At 38.6% G+C, this 18,798-nt stretch overlaps 1 protein-coding gene across 7 annotated transcripts in view; it reads right to left on the bottom strand.

Moving 5' to 3' along the window:
- Window positions 1-409: 409 nt before the first annotated feature.
- FRMD3 (FERM domain containing 3) overlaps window positions 410-18,798 on the bottom strand; it is a 157,432-nt gene continuing 139,043 nt past the window's right edge. For all 7 annotated transcript variants that reach the window (XM_083816908.1, XM_083816914.1, XM_083816911.1 and 4 more), the window contains one exon: window positions 410-3,847. In XM_083816908.1, coding sequence (XP_083673034.1) covers window positions 3,252-3,847 — 596 coding nt within the window. In that variant the 3' untranslated portion in view covers window positions 410-3,251. The remainder of the gene's footprint in view (window positions 3,848-18,798) is intronic.

The raw sequence follows: 18,798 nt of genomic DNA, 5'->3' as shown, positions 1-18,798 counted from the left end.
GCTGCACAGCTTTGTTTGCTTGACACTCTAGTTAGATCTGCCCACCAAAAAGTTTCAGCCATATGTCTATAGCCAGGGCCTGTCTTTAAAACAAGACTGCTCAATTTGTACTCTGAGCATAGTAATTTTATTTAGGGGCAAACTCAAAACGGCAACTACTTCTTACATGGTAACTGGGCAAACCATTAGGCCCTTGGCACTACACATCTGAAGCCATGTTATTAACATCTTTAAGGCCACCGCTTTCTTAGTGTCTCTCTAGCTAGTGAATGGGAAAAAATGTATGTAGGAAAGGAATTTGTAAGAGAGCTAAGAAATCTACCATTCCTTGCACCAACTAATTTGCAACAAAAAGTGTTCTGGTGAAAAAAAATCTTTCATCATAAGAACTGTCGTAACTGCAGAAAGCTTTTCTCCAGTGTATTTTTATTAGGGATTCCTGCCATCATATCAACATACAAAACAATCAGGATGTTGACATAGAAATGTGAAATTCACTGTACAAAGATAAGGCTCGAGTTACAGATATATTATCCCCCCAGTCTCCATTGAAATAAAACCATATTTAATTCTTCCCAGAGTTGTGTTTATAAATGTTAGACAAACCACAAAATAGATTTCAAGTACATAACATTTTACAATATAATCCAAGCACAGACAGAAATACACAATACTGTACCTATAGATGCTCCATAATCCAGCTCTGTAATTCTCACCAACAAGATGCTAGACTGTCTGAATATGCCCAACCATACGCTTCTGTGTGCATTAGGTGGTCCTGGCCTTTATGTTAGAGGACTATCATGACTTTCAGTTAAATTACTTTGATATGCAAGAGAATACTAGGAAGATTAGGAAGAAAGGGAAGAATTTTAAAAGGCCAGGCCTGAGTGTATGCATATAGGTAGTAAAGGCAAGGACATGTGCACACATATTCTTGCATTTAACCCTACATAAGACCTCACTACACTGCACATTCTCTGAGATTATTTTCTCATGCAACTCAACCATTTTCCAATAGAGTTAAATCAAGCAAAACAATATTCCTACTTCTGGTGTGCTATAATTTACAGGGACAAGATTATATTTTAGAGCACAGGATCTAACTTTTTTTTTTTTTAACTTTTTTTTAATATAATTTCCAGACTTAATAGGAGCCTGCATGGAATCTTGTCTCTGTAGTCCAGCAGGACACCAGCTCTCACAGCCTTCATCACTCACACCTTTTCTGACACCTTTGCTTAAAAACAGTATCAGTGAATAACTTCCTGTTAAGGCCCAATGTCTGCTTTAGTTTACTCTCCATTTCTATTAAGCTGAATGATATTTGGAAAGAATCATTTAACAGCAAGTAGCACAACATAAAATCCTCATCAAGTATCTAATCAATAACGATTCTTCTGTGGAACAGAATGTCAAGAAAAAACAAAAGTGAAGAGAAAGACAATTGTTCAATTTAGGCTTTGTTGCTTGGGAAATGAATAGCAATTGAAGAGTTTTCAACTGAGAAAAGGAATTTTTAAGCCCTGTAACTGTTTCATCCTTTAAAAACTGGAGAAGATTCGAAAGGGAAGGAGAAATCCTGTAAGGAAATCGTCAAACTAGATATTTGCAAAGGCTTACATGAGAAAAACACAAGCAAAACCAATTCTCTGATACCAGAAGTAAAGGAGTTTACTCAGTAGGAATTAAGAGATGTGGTTACAATACGTTAAATGTACTTCTAATAAAACAGCCTCATATATGCCTCCAGTTCATAATTCTCTAAGCAGGAGAACAACTCTGAGGCTGAAATCAGAGTTCCCTAGTTTAAATACAAGATACATCTGCACTAAGATCAGGGGACCAAAAAAAAAAAATAAAAAATAAAACCTCTCTTTTTAGATAGAAGCTCTGTGGTGCATCTGAGGGCCTTCTAATGCTCTCAGCTATTGACAAGTTTTTTTTTTTTTTTTTGAGTATATTCTCTATGCAATACTGGAATAACTAGATATACAAAACCATGTTACATGAAACAGCATTAGGTCCTGTAACTGGGCTCATACTAATAGGGCAAGAGGGTAAGTATGCTGCTATATGTAAAAGGAAGCATATCAGCACGCACAGAAAGTGTGTTGTCTTGGAGATTAGTAATATAGGGCATCAAGGATGAAGATGCATCTGCTAAAGTGTTTAATCCTTTAACTGTGAGTCAGAACGTTTTCATGTCAACTGTACAGTCTAAAGTTTTGCTTTAAAAAGGAATACATTTTTCTTCTCTAACATTTTTAAAAGTAGGTCACTCACTCACCTACTGATTTAGGTAGGGTTTTAGCTTTTTTTTTCTTTTTTTTCCCCCTACTTACTATTATCTTCTTCCATATTATGTACAATAATCTACATTTAGACTGAAGACTCACTCTCTTCCAAAACATACTTGGACTATCTTATAAAGACTTTCTATAGCACTGATAAAGTGTAAGACAAACTAACATAAGAGGAAGGATCATTACTTTCAGTTCTGCTCACTTCCCTAAGCTTTACAACTATGCCTTTCAGAAATTCTTCTGAGTACTCGGTGTCATTTCACCTCCCCCAGGTAGACCCTACTGAACTTGAGTGAACTTTCTATGTACTTCCCAAACCACTCTCTCTCTTATAGAGCTATATTGAATTCATTCATTCTCCAGCCAGTAGGTTAAAAACAAATAATTGCTAAAACACTAAAAGTATCTTACGTGCCCTTCTGCACTATTCTTACCAATCTGTACAATTAAATAACATCAGAAGTTATCTTTTGCTAAAAATTTACCAAAATATTTTAAACACATAAAAATGTAAAAAACAAACAAACAGAAAAACAAACCAAAAACAAAAACCCAGCATAAACATTGCTTGTATAGGCATTGGTTAGAAGAGATTGCTGCACTAAGGAGTATATTCAAAAAAGGTTTTCTTTCAGTTTCATTAGTGTCATGGATTCTAAGGTTAAAGACGATGAACTTTATTGTTATCCCATCTTGTATGATGCAACAGATGAGCAGAAAATCTGAAATGCAATTAAAATAAAGCTTCTTTTTGGTTACTGAAAGGTGACAGTATAAGCCTGAAACTAAAGGAGCAATTTAAGTGTGTAAAGGAAACATAAGAGCCTGAGGAGTCTGTAATGAACTAAATATGAAGACAGACTGATGGCCCCAGGGGCATAATGAAAAGCTGCACTAACTGAAATTTTGAATATAGCCCTTAGTTGTGTCATATTTCTTTAAAATTTAAAAGCTGCCCAGCATGTCACGAATTAAGTTTATTTTGCAAGCTACCCACTGCCTAAGCGGGCAGTAATACTCAATATGAAACTGCTGAAACTCTGGCGTCTGACGGATTTCATGGAGAAAAGAGATCTGAAGGTCCGACTCCAGGAGAACAAGGAGAAGAGGGAACACAAACAGTAACAGTCCAAGGCCTACAAGCAGAAGTCTGGAGAAACTCTTCACAAAGGCATTCACCTCTATGTTGCCCATTAGAAAATCATAGCTCCACCTAAGCGCTCTTCGAGCTTCTTTCAGTTCTTCTTCTTCTGCAATCATAAAGGCATTTTCATCTGCATCCAGTTCCTCAAATGAATCTGTATCATCTTTCTCATTCTCTGCTCTTGGACAGGTATCAAAAAGCATGTCAATCTCATCATCAACTGGTGTGGGCAGCAAGCTGGCACTGGGATTGTATACCAGTTCTGAGATGGTTAAAGGTTCCTCTTTCATTTTCTCTTCATGATCAATAGCAAGATCAACATTCTCCCCAGTGTCTTTAACTGGGGAGCTGGAAATCGCAGGGACTGAAACATCATCTTCCTTTGGCAGTTGGATACCTGAAAAAGGGATGAAAACAGTGATCCTAAATTTCTGTTTCCCTGGTGGCAAAACTCAGCCTTCCAATCGCATTTAATGTAGATTGGAAAGAAGATTCTGCAATCATTTTGCATATTGAAACCTGACCACACACAATTAACAAACACTGGAAACACCTTTTCAAAATTTCATCTCTGCCAGAGGACAACATCTTTTACAACACTGCAGTACACCAGACCTGACTAAAGTTTTCTGATGCAGCTACCACCAATAACAGTGTAACGCAAACAGAAAACAGAACAGTTCATCTTCCATGGACAGTCAGGTTTCTGATATAAATGAATACCTACTGCAGATGTGCATTGGTGCTATTTGTTTTCACAATAATAATAAAGCACAACTTTCTCTTCACTCGTCTCAAAGAAATAAAGTGATAATGGCTGAGATTGGGACTTTTCAATAGAGAATGACATTAAAAAGAGACAATAGATTGTCATGATAAATTCATATTAGAAGTAGGCAGGATAAAAGGAGAGGGGGGCTGGCACACCATATGACGCTTTGATATGATTGAAACCGAGTGAAAATGCCTCACCTCTTTAATGAGCTACCCCTCATATCTCATTTTTCTTCCACTCATCTTTCCAATCCTCATACTCAGTCCCTTTTCTCTCTCTCCTTCAAATTTCTCTCCCCCCCTCACAAAGAAGTCTTTCTTAGCCCTACTTGTATGATTATTTCTTATTAGCCAACTCTCTGCTCAAACTGCGTCCTCTCAGGACTTAATACCCCTTTTCCAGACTAGCACTAGCAGCAGTAGATCTGCAAAGGTGTCTAGCTGTTCTGCAGCTACGTGAACAAGGCAGTGATTCTTCTTAGTTGTCAACTGGAGGGGAGTCAGTTGTAGGGGGGGAAAGTAGGCCCAGGGATGGAACAAAGTGATGGGAGAACACTTTAAAATTTATACCATGTCTGACACTCATTAACATCATCAGATGCCATCTGTGTGCAAAAGGAACAGACCATACACAGCGCTATGCGCACCAGCAATATATAATAGCACTTAGTACATCTCATTTTGTGATTTCCATCTCTCCATTCTTTATAAATGACTTATCCAGATGCAACACAGAGATAAGGATATATCAGGTAAAACCAACACAACAAGATTATATGACTTATCCAACAAGTAACCCAGGAAAATCACAGCAACCTAGCATTTATAATTCAAATTAGCCCAGTGCTTTGATTTTAGCAACAGAGGTCTGCAGAAGATGGAGTACTGACATCACTAAGGATTAATTCCAGTTTTAATGCAGTAAAAATTAAGGTTCTGAGACTTTAAAATAATGTGGTATAAAACACTATGTATTACTACAGAAAAACAAGTACTAAGAAAAGTAATACATCTCCCACTGTTAATTACAATAGACGCATCATGATTTTCAGTGTGAAGTAAGAAAGTCTCTGCAAGCTCTATTATAGTTTTCTATTTAAGAGCAACAAACACTGGAAAAAAGTATAAAAAAAATAAAACATGATGATAACTTTGAGATGAAGTAAAAGAAGCATGACCTGAACCATGCTATAATAAAGGAATGCAGCACTACTCTGTAAAAATGATACAGAACAAAAATCAAAGCAAAAATCCTGGTCATAAAGACATCTACAGTATAAGAAGATATAAAGCTTACATGCATTTTGGATCACAATTCTAAGCTAGAATTATAAATAGTAACTCAACTATAATTGACTAAAATGCTGCTGAGAATCCCACTTTGAAAGCAGAAGCCTTTTCAGATTTTTCTTGAAAATGTCAGAGATTTTTTTTAAATTAAAAAAAAAAAAACCATTATTAGTCCTAAGAATTTTAGATGCACTATATTGAAATGATGAGCTTTGTTTCTGAAACCTACTTGCCCTCTATTTGACTAGATAGCACAAGAATATTCATATGTCACTGGTCTCTTGATCATTAAACTGAGAGCAAGCCATAACTGTATTTCAGTAGAGTAGGTGATATTCGCTATAGCCTAGACTTTCTCACTGTTAACACATTTTGCATTTCTTGAATGACAAGGTCTTAAATTTATTTTTTTAACAGCTACCATACTCTCAAGACAGGACATATCCATGACAATCTCAGTTTTATAACAAATGATGCTAGATATGTGCACTACCAGGTCACACAAACATAGACCTGTTCTGGGCCAGACATAGGCGCACAATCACACTTCCACTAGAGCCCTAAATACTCAGGGTTTGCAGCTTTCTTTTTTTATTCATGTTCTGTCCCACTCATTGGAAAAAAATAATTGCAGAAAACCTGTCAATACAAAGCTAACACATCAAACTTTGTAGATTAAATTAAATAAACAGATCAATACATTGCGAGATGGAGTTGTGGCACTGGGAATTTTAAAGCTTGTTAAAATGTATACTCATGAAAATATCTGCCACAGCATGATGCTGTATATCAGAGTGCCTGAGAGTTGCCCCAAAATCTTCCATGTAACCTGCGCAGGTCCATTAACACATTCTCCAGCCTATCAAATAGATAAGTAAGGTGTGTAGTTACCACAGCTTATAGACTTGCCAAAAACTGGGTGAGTGATGTCATGTTAATATCTTTTAACTTTAAAATTATACTGAACTCAATATTAGGTGGGGTGAAATGCCAATAAATGCAACATATAAAATATATATTACAAATATGTTGAAAAATACATAAGCAGTGACAGTAAAACTACACTTAAAACCTACTTACATTAAAGCACTCCTTGAACAAGCCGGCTTGCTCCTTACCTGAAAGGACAGCTTTCTGGATCCCCTTCTTAACGCAAAGCTTTGTGCCTCATGTTATATTCATCAGAGAAAACCTCTTCATTATACAGCACAATCCTTGGGAAGCAACACCCCTTCAGCAGAGCATGATAGATGTTACATTCATTTTCCCTTTTAACTCTTCAAAATGGCCCAGGCAGATCTCTGCCCCTGTAATTTATTATCTTTTCCTACTCTCTAGGAGATAAGCTGGCCATGCCTCCAGGTGAGGTTTCACAACCTGGCTAAAGGTTAGCTGCAACCAAAAAGACCATTTCTGCTCCCTTTTGTTTGATCCCTGAGTGAGCCCATATGTAAAGCTAACCTAAGAAAACAGCTATTTTTGTTTTTTCCTAGGTTAATTCTCTGATGGTTTTTATTCCTGAATTGGCTTGTCAGGTGTTCCCAGGAGCACAGCATGTTAACAGTAATGGAGAGAGAGGAGGAGTGCTCCTTTCACCAGCTGCAAGACCATGCAAGACCAGCTGCAGACCATGCACAGCTGAAATGAAGCCTCGCCCTCAATAAAGAAAATGCAGATGTCTCCTCGTTAGCCTAATTTGACTGTCTAGCTATTAGTTTCTGGCCTCAACTATTCTGTCCTCTCCTATGATAGCCACTTCAGAAATTCATCACTTTTCGAAATGAAGCAAGCATTGTGCTGGAGTCTTTGCATTAACAAGTATACTTGCTACAGCCATTGAGAGCATACAAACTGACTGACACTAAACCCAACAATATATGACCATCAAGAGGTAAGAAAAGATTTGGGATGATCTTTCTTCTAAGCATATTGTAACAGCACGTACCACTGGATCATCAAACCACACTCTGGATCTATTTCAGAGTGCATGCATTGAATATGAAAGCCAAATTTTTTAAACACTGTAGCCCAACACTAAGCATCTACATATATATTTAGATACAGAAGTACAACAATTTTCTTTTCCAAGGTGCTTTTCACTTTCTCTTAATAGGAGTAAAAGGTAAATTGAGACACCTCAGTATAGATTAAAAGACCTAATTTTAACCTCCCAAATTCGAGAATCCTGGCTGTAAGGCTCTCCATACCTGCTTAGATGCAAGGTCAATATTATATCTGTTTATCATGTTTCTCATCATACAGAGGACAGCTGCACCTACTCCAAAGAAAGGTCACCCCAGTTTATGGTTCTGAGCCTTCTCTCCTTCCCCAGAGTAAATTCCAGCGTGAATAACATGCATAGTGAACATAAACAAGAAAGATCATATTAACTTCTATGAACATTGCTTTTTTCTCCTATAGCTGGCAAATGTTCTTTCACTGTGATCAACCTGTAGATAGAAGGCAGCAGAGTAACCTTTTCAGACCAGTGTTTTCTGAGGGGACTGTATTAAAATTGCAATGTGGCACAATTCCAAAGTGTATATCAACTTTGTAGTCCATTACTTAGCTTGAGCTGATAACTTAACATATAAGCGACACAATCAGAGGAAGGCACACACGAAACTAAAACAATTACTACTGCCCATCATTCCTACCCATACTCTTTCCCTAATACAGTGCTAAAAAAATAAATAAATAAATCACATCCTAATCCATAGACTCAAAGCAAGAGAAAAAAAAATGTATTTTCAACTATTTTACCTGTTGTTAAACCACATTAAATCAAAACAACAACATTATATATCAGCTTGATAAAAGTGTAAATAAATGTTTTAATATAAATATATGAAAATTTAGAGTGAGCATTAGCTGATGCTGTTGTAAACTCATTTGATATTTTAAAATATATATAAAGCTGTTATTCTTTCATGTTTGTTATGACACTGCAACATTTCTCAAGTCAAGGCCTGAGGAAACAATTAGCTATTAATCAGGGTGAAAGTAAGCCCACAGCAAAGTTCCAGTCATGTTACAGTACACGTATATGTTGGGCCACTCAGACTTTGATGATTTCAAATGACACAAGTGCAATGGCATATTATCGCTTTCAATGCTGAGATGTCTTGTGCCGGCATGAGAATATCACAATAAAGCACCAAAATTCAAAATTGTTCTAGACAACAAGAAATATTCCACTGACACAAGTTTAAGGAAGGAAAAAGGTTTTCAGATAATTTGCTTTTAGTATATCCTTTATGACAAGCTGTTATCCAAAGTAACGAATCCAGGTTTAAAACAAAAATTCCTCAATCTCCCAATGTAAAGAGAGAACATAAAACATAAAGTAAGCCTGAAGCCAATATCCTTTAACTAACTATACAAGTCTGCTACAAATGCTTTGGTCTTATTCACACATAACAATTACTTTGCTGTTGATCTTGTAAGGCGACAATTTGGAGATGAATTTTGAAAAGTTTACTGTTTCTTTAATAACAGTTAATATTTATATAACATTCAGATTTAAAGGAATCTGACTTGAGTATTAAATTATATTTGAGATCACTTCTTTCCTTTCTTCATTTTTTAATTTTACCTGCAATTTACAGTCCATAGCTCAAAGATTTAATACCTATTACTGACATATTAGGTAAATCACCAAAAGAAGCATGGCCAGCAGGCTAAGGGAAGTAATTCTGCCCCCTCTGTTCTGCTCTCATGAGAACCCACCTGGAGCACTGCATTCAGCTCTGGGGCCCCCAACATAAGAAGGACATGGATGTATTAGAATGAGTCCAGAGGATGGCCGTGAGGATGATCAGAAGGCTGAAGTGCCTCTCCTACAAAGACAGGCTGATAGGGCTGTGGTTGTTCAGCCTGGAGAGCGCTCCAGGGAGACATTATAAAGATCTTCCAGTATTTAAAGAGGGCCAGCAGAAAATCTGGGGAGGGACTCTTTGTCAGGGAGTGGAGTGATAGGACTAGGGAGAATGGCTTTAAACTAAAAGAGGGCAGGTGTAGATTAGATATAAGGAGGAAATTCTTTACTCAGAGGGTAGTGAGGCACTGGAACAGGTTGGCCAGAGAAGCTGTGGATGCCCCATCCCTGGAGGTGTTCAAGGCCAGGCTGGATGGGGCTTTGGGCAACCTGGGAGGTGTGCCTGCCCATGGCAGGGAGTTGGAATTAGATTTAAGGTCCCTTCCCACCCAAATCATTGTGTGATTCTGTATGATAAATAAGCCCAATGTTACTTCTTACATATCTACAGGAAAGACTTGCTATACTTTTCTGGCAACTGGACAAATTTTACAGAGCCAGAGAGATCTCATTATATGAGCCAAAACTCAGTACTTCCCTTTCACCAAATACTGGGATTCCTCCAAACCTCTAACTTGCTACTGCAGATAGGAACATGAACAGCTGAATAAAACACAAATTTACAGTGGTCATATGCTGTGAACACGAATATGTAAGAGGTCTGACATAAATGTTGCCAGCAGCTAGCGTCTCTAAAGGAGCCAAAAACAGCAGCTGAGGATTCACAGGCTGAAGGGCAGCCCTAGCTTCCCTGTTCTTAAGAAGCTGCAGTTGCTGGGAATACAGCATTCCAGAACAATGTGTACTCTTATTAAAAAAAATTCAATTTGTCCCTTGTCTTGTGGCTGGATATACTGCACACAGCTTTACTTACCAGACATGCGAACGCAATTACGTATCTGTAAAAGGACTAGGACTTTTACAGGGAGAAGGAACAAGTATAAAGATTTCCTTCTTTTAAACAGAGAAGTGAAAAAACAGATACAGTCCAGAAAAAGGAGAGCAAATGGACTGTCTGCTGGAAATACTTTATATGAGTGTGTAAAGAACTACGTCCGTCTGGCTGCAATTGGAACATTTCCTTCCTATGCCTTTCACCACTTCCTCTACAAATATTGCATAAGCCTTACTTAATTTCATTGCAGGCATAATTCATATGTACTATTCATCCAGTGACTTAAAGGAGGGGGTGACTTTTTCACATGAACAGAATGCATGGAGATCACAAAGAAAACATAGGAAAGGAAAACAGAATCTAGAATTGCACTCAAATATTTCCCTGCATCTACATCAAAGCAAGATCTGCATCACAGCCCGATGCCCAGCCCTCAGAAGTAGGAGGCCATACCCTACCCACATCCTGTGCTCAGATAAAACACCTAATCTGGCTTTGCAAGGAGAGTAAATCAATGACAAATTTTAGTAACTCCATTTCAGGCAGTGACCTGGCAATCTTGATGGCAGTTCCAGTTAGTTTTATTCTTGCTGCAACTTGTAGAAGGCAGTAAAGTTCTGTCACGACTGCTCACATCAGGTGCAGACACCGTAACTCTAAGGCATCATAACTGGCCCCACAACTGCACTGAGTCACAGTGTTCAGCTAACGCCACAGTTTGTGTGGCCCCCAGAGGCTTCTGCTCTGCTCTCTACACCCTGCAATGCACACCCAAAGTGCAGAAATAAAAGCAATGCAGAGCACGCAGTACAGCAGGTTTTCTGAGGGATACTGTCTCTAGCAACCCTCTGCCCTGGAAGGAGCTCACCCCAGCACTGCTGGCCCCATCCAGAAATAGGATTTAGCAGTGAAAAGGTTAAGGTGAGTAGCAGGGAAGGAGAAATGTCCATCGTGGAAACAGGAATGAAAGAGGAAGATTTGTCTGTCAGCAGATTATAGAAAGGGGAGGAGCTGGTGAAGAGACTGCAACCACTGGCTCTCTAGCAAAAGGCCAACGAGAGCGAGGCTGCAAAGAACTGGCACCAATGTGAAAGCTTAGCACCTGAGAAAAGGACAAGTGGGACATTTCAGCAACTCCACTGAGTTAGAAGAGCACTTCTGGTACAAGTCAGCGTTGTTCTGAAATGGTTGCATGCAGAACGGTGCTGTCCCAAGGAGTTATGCCTTCCCCTTCTACGCAAACGAACCACAGTCCTTGACTTTATATACTGATATACAGATTTTATACCCGTATACACCAACAAGGCTAACATCCTGTAAACAGTAGCGCAACATCAAGGTTTATAAGAATCATCATAGCCCCAGTGCACAAGTCCATTATTAGACTGGCATCTAATACAAGACAGCTTGCATGTATGTATTAGTAGACAGCATTTAACTGAGGAGCATGAATGCAAAATACACGTAAACAGTAATGCTTTTTCCATTTTGCTACTACTTTTTGAAACGAGGGAGTTCAGTGCATTCCCACAGTTACTAGAGCTTTCCTTGAGTGGTAATGTTATGAAGCAGAGCCAGCCAGGAGCTGTTGCCACTCAGAGACAAGTCACTGCAAGAAACAGGTTCTCCCGTACCTGAGATGCTTGCTGCTTTCTGAATTTAAATGTTACAAATATGACAATACTCTGGTCTTTGCCAGAATATCGTCAGTTAATTCTTTTGTAAATACCCATTTCTGAAATGAAGATTCAATATCAAGGCATGATCGTATACAAGTGTGTGAGTAATTGAAATCTGTCTACCCATATACGCAAAAATATGAAAAGTAAACACTATCACAGAAAGCATGGAGAAACAAATTTTGAAATGCCACACTTCGTTAAGGAAGCAGAGATATATGGATTGATGGGTGGACCAACCTGTTTTTGGAATTATTGTGATATAAAAGCAAATAAAAATCTTAGTTGTGGTTGCTATCCAGAGCAACACTGAATACATTTTGTTCCTTGGGTTCCATTCCTTTTATGTATAAGGAAAAAAAATCAAGCTCCTTTTTCTTTTCAGTATTATTATTCAGTATATTATTATCACTCAGTACCAGAAAAATAACAGCAACAAAGTTATTGTCTGGCAACACAAGCCACTCAATCACAGTAAAACTAAACTGTATCAACTACTGTATTCAGTCAATATTCAAAATATTCTATCAACCTACCTGCTAATTTAAGAACTGTTTGGTTTGTTAGAAATTACTATTTTTTAAAGTTTTTCTCCCCCTAAGTTGAAAAAAACTGCAAGGGTAAAATTCCAGTCATTCATTCATTAGCAATTAATGAATTAGTCTACTGTTTCAGCAATATATTACAACAAATCTCATTTAGGTTTTTTGTCATTCATTCTCCAACCCTCCTGGTCAGTAACTTATCCTTATTCTCTGCTGTACCCAATGTAGTATTTCGTCATTTTCAATACAGTTTCTTTCCAAGTGACTAGTACTAGCACAACAAACTATGGAAAAAAGACAAAAAAAAAAAAATACATATATATATATATGAATAAAATAAATTTAAATTTACCAGCCCTTCTGGCTGTGATCTTGGAGCCATGCCGCAGTAATCGAATACACACTTCCTTGCTACAGTGGTTAACCATCCGTAAATGAATGCTTCTCTTGGTTTGGATTTTTACAAGGCATTTCACCATTTTGGCTATGAATCCGTGTTCTCAAAGTCTTGTAAAGTCTCTACCCATACTGTCTCTGACCTTTTATTGCATTTCCACTGAGTTTTAAAAGACTAACTCAAGTCCCTCTCAATGAATCAAATGACAAGCTTCTAACATGGACAACAAAAATATCCCAGCAGGGAACAGAACGAGAGGTTATTTTTAAACATTTCCACATGCCTCATAACGTACAATACGAACTTCCACAGCATCCAACTCAGTTAGCAGTTGCTAGCATAACAGCTGAATCACACACACACAAGCATAAAAATATCCAAGGCATCAAAACACAGTGCAATGAAACAAAAGGCCAGCATTTAGGGGCTGTTTTTCACAGAACAAAATGACACTGCAGCCATTATTTTTCTAAAGAGCTTTAATTTGATAACTGATGTCAATTTCCACAGTGCTACCCGGAAAATACTTGGGGAAAATGTAGAGTTACAAAAGGAAAAACCCCATGCTATGCTTAAAAGCCTTAGTCAGAGGGGAAACCAATGAGATGAAAATGCTTTCATGTCAAGCCTAGCATCAAAGCTAACCTGCTTGTGAATAAACAAGAAGAGAAAAATCCTAAGTTTGGGAAAAATGTCTCTCTGCATATGGGCTCCAGTTCTCAGTTGTGGTTAACTGTTGAATGCCTTCACATTCACCAGAGAGAAGTGTTGCTTTAGAAGGCTGGCCATTTCTCTGCTCTTCTGCAGAAGGGATATGCAGGATCCTAAAAAAGGCATGACACATAGATACTGACTGCTGATAACTTGCTCCAGCTGGAAGCTGGAATGCAACCACGTGCACAGTGTCATGCTGTTCCAGTGGGAAAGGAGCTCTTACCAGGTTCACTGAAGCCACAGAGAGAAGGGGTGTATGGGGGACATAGTCTCTCACTTCCCCAAATACTTACCTTTAATTTTTGTACTGCTTAAGTCTATTATCTGACATCCCTGTTCTCTCTGCACCGTAAAATCAATGACACACATGCAAATACATGGGAAATAAGGGAGGAAGGGGAACACAGTCCTGCAAATGTGTGTTCTCTCATGAAAGATGTCTACTTCAATGGAACTTTTTGGAAAGTGTCTTTGTGGTGGCTCCATTCCTCTGCCTCCCAGGCCCATAATATGAATATGCAGCAGTGCTCATTTTCAGTCCTTCCTCCTGCAGGACAAATGCTCAAACACAAGGAAAAGCCTAACTGAGGACACAAGGATCACCTGGAAAAGGCTGTAAATGACTTCCAACAGAAACACATTCATGTGCGTAAATACATGTATATCATTTATGTTTTACATAACCATGTTCTTATAAAAAAGAAATGACTGAGATTTCAAGACATTTCCCGTCAAGATCATGTATACAAAACTAAGGGCGATTTATGCTGAAATATTGTAGCTGAGTCAGCAACTCTTTGTCTTTACTCTCTCAGCAAGGAAGACACTTTTCAGCAAAGATTTTTCAGAAGAGGAGCCTGTTTTTCTCCTGCAGGGCTGCCTGGGACTCTTTTTTTTTTTTTTTTTGTCTCCAGCAGACAGACAGGAAGGCAATAACACCAGTGTTAGTAACTATTTGGTAACATCAGTGTTAGTAACTATTTGGTTTTGCAGCTCTGTCCACTCTCCTCCTTCCTAAGATGCTGTTCTAGACTGATACAGCTGAAATGCTAATCACTGGCAGAAACTGTGTTAGAGAGACCCTTACCATTTAAGTAGAGTTTCAGGGTAGGTTGAAAACAGCAGATGGTTCTGTAACTTCTCTTAAAATCAAAACAGTGTTTCAAAAAGGCAAAAAAAAAAAAAAAAATCCCCTCCCAAAAGAAAAAAAAACTATGACAAATAAAACACTCTTCAAAGCTGATACACTTCCCACCAATGAAAACAGTGAACAGGTGTGATGGTTTCACCCTGATGGCTAGCTAAACTCCAGCACCCTGCCTCGCTCCATCCCCTTCCTCATCAGGACAGGGGAAGAAAACACAATGGAAGAGGTCTCAGGGGTTAAGAACAGGCAGATCACTCATAAACTACTATTAAGGAGAAAGCAGACTCAGAATAGGGAGATTAATATAATTTATTGCCTATCACTAGCAGACTAGAGCAGTGAGAAACTAAATGCAAACTAAAAACACCTTCCCTTTATCCATCCTCTTCCTTCTCCTCCCCCTGAGCAGTGCAGGGGAACAGGGAATGGGGGCTGCGGTCAGTCCCTGAGGCTTCGTCTCTGCTGCTCCTTCACGGTCACTCCCTGCCCCTGCTCCCCGTGGGGTCCCTCCCACGGGATGCCGTCCTTCCCGAACTGAGCCTGCGGGGGCTGCCCACAGGCAGCAGCTCTTCAAGAACTGCTCCCACATGGGTCTGTACCATGGGCCATCCATCGGGAGCAAACTGCTCCAGCATGGTGTATTGGGTTTAAGTGGCTGTGTTTTGGTAGCGGGGGGGCTGCGGGGGTGGCCTCTGTGAGCAGAGCCCAGCAGCTGCCCCATGTCAGGTCAGAGCTAGCTCCAGCCAGCTCCAAAAGGGACCTGCTGCTGGCCATAGCTGAACCTGTGCACGACTGTGGTTGGGCCGCTGGGAGAGCAGACTGAAGAAAGGGAAAAAAATGCTGCAACAGCAGCTGGGAGAGGAGTGAGAAAGTGTGAGAGAACCAGCCCTGCAGATCCCAAGGTCAGTGCAGAAGGAGGGCAGGAGGTGCTCCAGGCAGGCAGCAGCAGTTCCCCTGCGGCCTGTGGAGAGGCCCCTGGTGGAGCAGGCTGTCCCCCTGCAGCCCACGGGTCCCACACGGAGCAGATCTCCACGCTGCAGCCTGTGGAGGAGCCCCCGCTGGAGCAGGTGGAGGTGGCCTGGAGGAGGCTGCGGCCCATGGAGAGCCCCCGAAGGAGCAGGCCCCAGGCTGGAGCTGCAGCCCGTGGAGAGGAGCCCACACAAGAGTATGGTAAACACCTGGAAATCTGAGAATTTATAAATATGATAAAGGAAAGATGGCAGAGCTCATTGCCATTTACACTAGGTATTATCTTGGTTTGCTTGTAAAAAAAGCTGTTTTCAGACCTCGTAGGGCTAAACTATGTGGTTAGAGACTGTAAATCCAAGTTAATTTGTTGAACATAGACATAACAACACATACAGGGATCTTAAGATCTCCTGATAGCACAACGCACTTTCGGAAACTCCCAGAAATTTTAAGTCAAAGTGCACAGTAGAGGAACTTACAAGGAGCAGACTTTATTCCATAAATGAAAGAATCATCTCATCATTAAAATCTACCAAACAATTAGTACAAAATTGTTATATATGTGGCCTGAGCTAAGGATGCTCATTTTGGCCTCAACTAAGTTTAATGAAAAATTAGGAAAATGTAATTATCTTGCAGACCACAGAAATCTAAAAATAGAACTTATTTTATTTAGAAACTCAACTAAGAAATCTGCTGACCTCCAACATACTTAAATTTACAATTTTTTATTATATATGCATGCACATACCAGATACCATCAGCTGACAGGAGTAGTGATTCTGCCAATTTCAAGGGGAAAAACTGTTTCAACTTTATGACACAAGACATTTCATGATTCTCTCATCTGACATGCCAAGATAAATTGTGTCTTTTTTATCCAACAGGTATGATTTTTAAAACATTATTTTTATTATTTTAATATTTAATATTATTTTATTCTTATTTTAAAAATAAGAATGTCAAAAGGTTGTGTATTAGTTCCACTGTACATAAAGAGTTATCACTAAAACCTTTTTCTAATAAAAATGCAGTGCAACAACACTAATTTGTGCGCAGGAGAAAAGTGGACTATGCTATCTGCTACAGTGTTCTTGCTTATAGATATAACGTGAACATATACTTAACATTATTTTGTATTTTACTAGCATATTTTTGATATTTATGGGACTATAATAAGTAAGGGACCAATATTTCACATTAATGCCTAAGCTGTAACCACAGAAGTTCCAGATGCCTCTGCTGTAGAAATGAAGCTTACAGAATTCACACACACAACCAGACATACACAATAGCTGGTGTGTGCTCATTCCCTTATATTTGTTGGATGCAACAAAGACTCCATATTTTAAAGGAAAGATATTGTTAATGCCAGGTAATTGCCATTAACGTTGTACTTTATACTTCTGTGATATAAAAAAGTAGATTTAGTAAAATACACAGTCGCTGCAAATTTTTATGTAGCAATGAATATCTGTCAAGCACACATCCTTTATTGACAGACAGCTACTAGTACTGAATAAAGGGTAAGAGCTCCTCATACACAACTCAGATACATAGACATACATCTTCATAAGGGGAAAAAAAAAACCAAAACCTTAAAAATGTCATCCAGCTCAATGAGGACATCTAAAAAGCATGGAACTCTCTGGGGAAGAAAAAATTAAGGAGCATGAGTTTTAACCAGAAGGAATTTAGAATGAGTCTGTACAATCGACTATCTCTTTTCTTCTAAACTACAGTTTGAGGTAGACCAACCAATCACTGAAGCACGCTACTTCCACTTTGATTGCTCCAAAGGCCAAAATTAATGTCACCAAGAAAATAATTTCTGCTTGAAACCTGAACACACGTATATGGAATTACTTAGAAGCAGTTTTCATCACATAGCAAAACCACACCTCTGAGTCTTAGAGATACTATTAACATAATATATATTAATGTGTATTAGAGAGATATAGTTTTTGATTTGAGGAAGTGAACTACTCAGGTGAAGCCTTGCTTGCAGCTGGTGCTGAAAAATCCAAAGACAATACTCACCAAATTCAAAATAATTGCCAGGTAATCAAGACAAGAACTAATCTACATTACCAAATCAGTGAAAGAAGGCACCCCACACAATTACTACAGCAACACCAAAAGAAATCTAACGTGTTCAGTTGCACTATGGTGAAACATATTCTACAGACTAGGGAACATGCAAAGAACCTAATGGTTCTTTCAAAAATAAACATCTCAAAAATGCACATTTTTTTTCTTTCATTCATTTCATTCTTTCATTTCTGTCATTCTTTCACTTCTTTCATTCATTTTTTCATTTTTTTCTTTCATTCATTTTCTTTCATTTCAAAAATGAACATTTTTGAATGTTCATTCAAAAGGACCTAATTTGGCCATCTGTGACAAAGATAAATTTTGCAAACACACTCCTCGATACAGGTGAAACTTGTGTAGTAGAGTGCCTTTAAAAGAACGTCTTTACATTTCAAAAGGTAAAAATGACCTCTCATACATGTTAGATTCAGTTCCATGTGATAACTTTTATGCAGGTCAGTCATTTTAAGCTTTATCTGTACACTACCATACCTCTTTTCTGTTCCTAAGAAAGAAATCAAGAGTCAATAACAAGGAAAACATGAAGAATTTTAAGCAATATGCACGAAGATCTGAAAACTGACTTGCAAAACCTAAGGCATTAGGACTTCAGATTAGTTTTCCAAAGACAGACATATCAAAGTGGAGAAGGGAAGCACATACTGCAAGAACTTGTTAGAGATTTGAGAAGCTCAGGTACAAGAACCATACAAAACCAGAGCAACATTAGAGGGAGAGAATCAGAAGTCAGAAGCTGTGATGCTAACGCACAAAACAGCTATTAAAAAAAAGTCTGGAGTTTCATTCAATTTTTGTAAATGAAATACAGACATCAGACAGAGTATGAAGCCACAGATCAGGCCACAGAGAAGAACAAAAAATCAGTGGACAAAAGAACAAAAGTAAAATGTTCAGGATGTCCAAGGACAAAAAAGGGAAATATTACCATTATTTCTGGAAATAGTTCATTTCCTTAGAAAACCTCAATAAATATGTTAGAACCAGGTGGAACTAAGTTAAAGACGAC

Source organism: Anser anser, assembly GCF_964211835.1.
Source record: "Anser anser genome assembly, chromosome: Z".
NCBI classification, from domain to species: domain Eukaryota; kingdom Metazoa; phylum Chordata; class Aves; order Anseriformes; family Anatidae; genus Anser; species Anser anser.
This window is presented reverse-complemented; position numbering and strand designations above follow the sequence as displayed.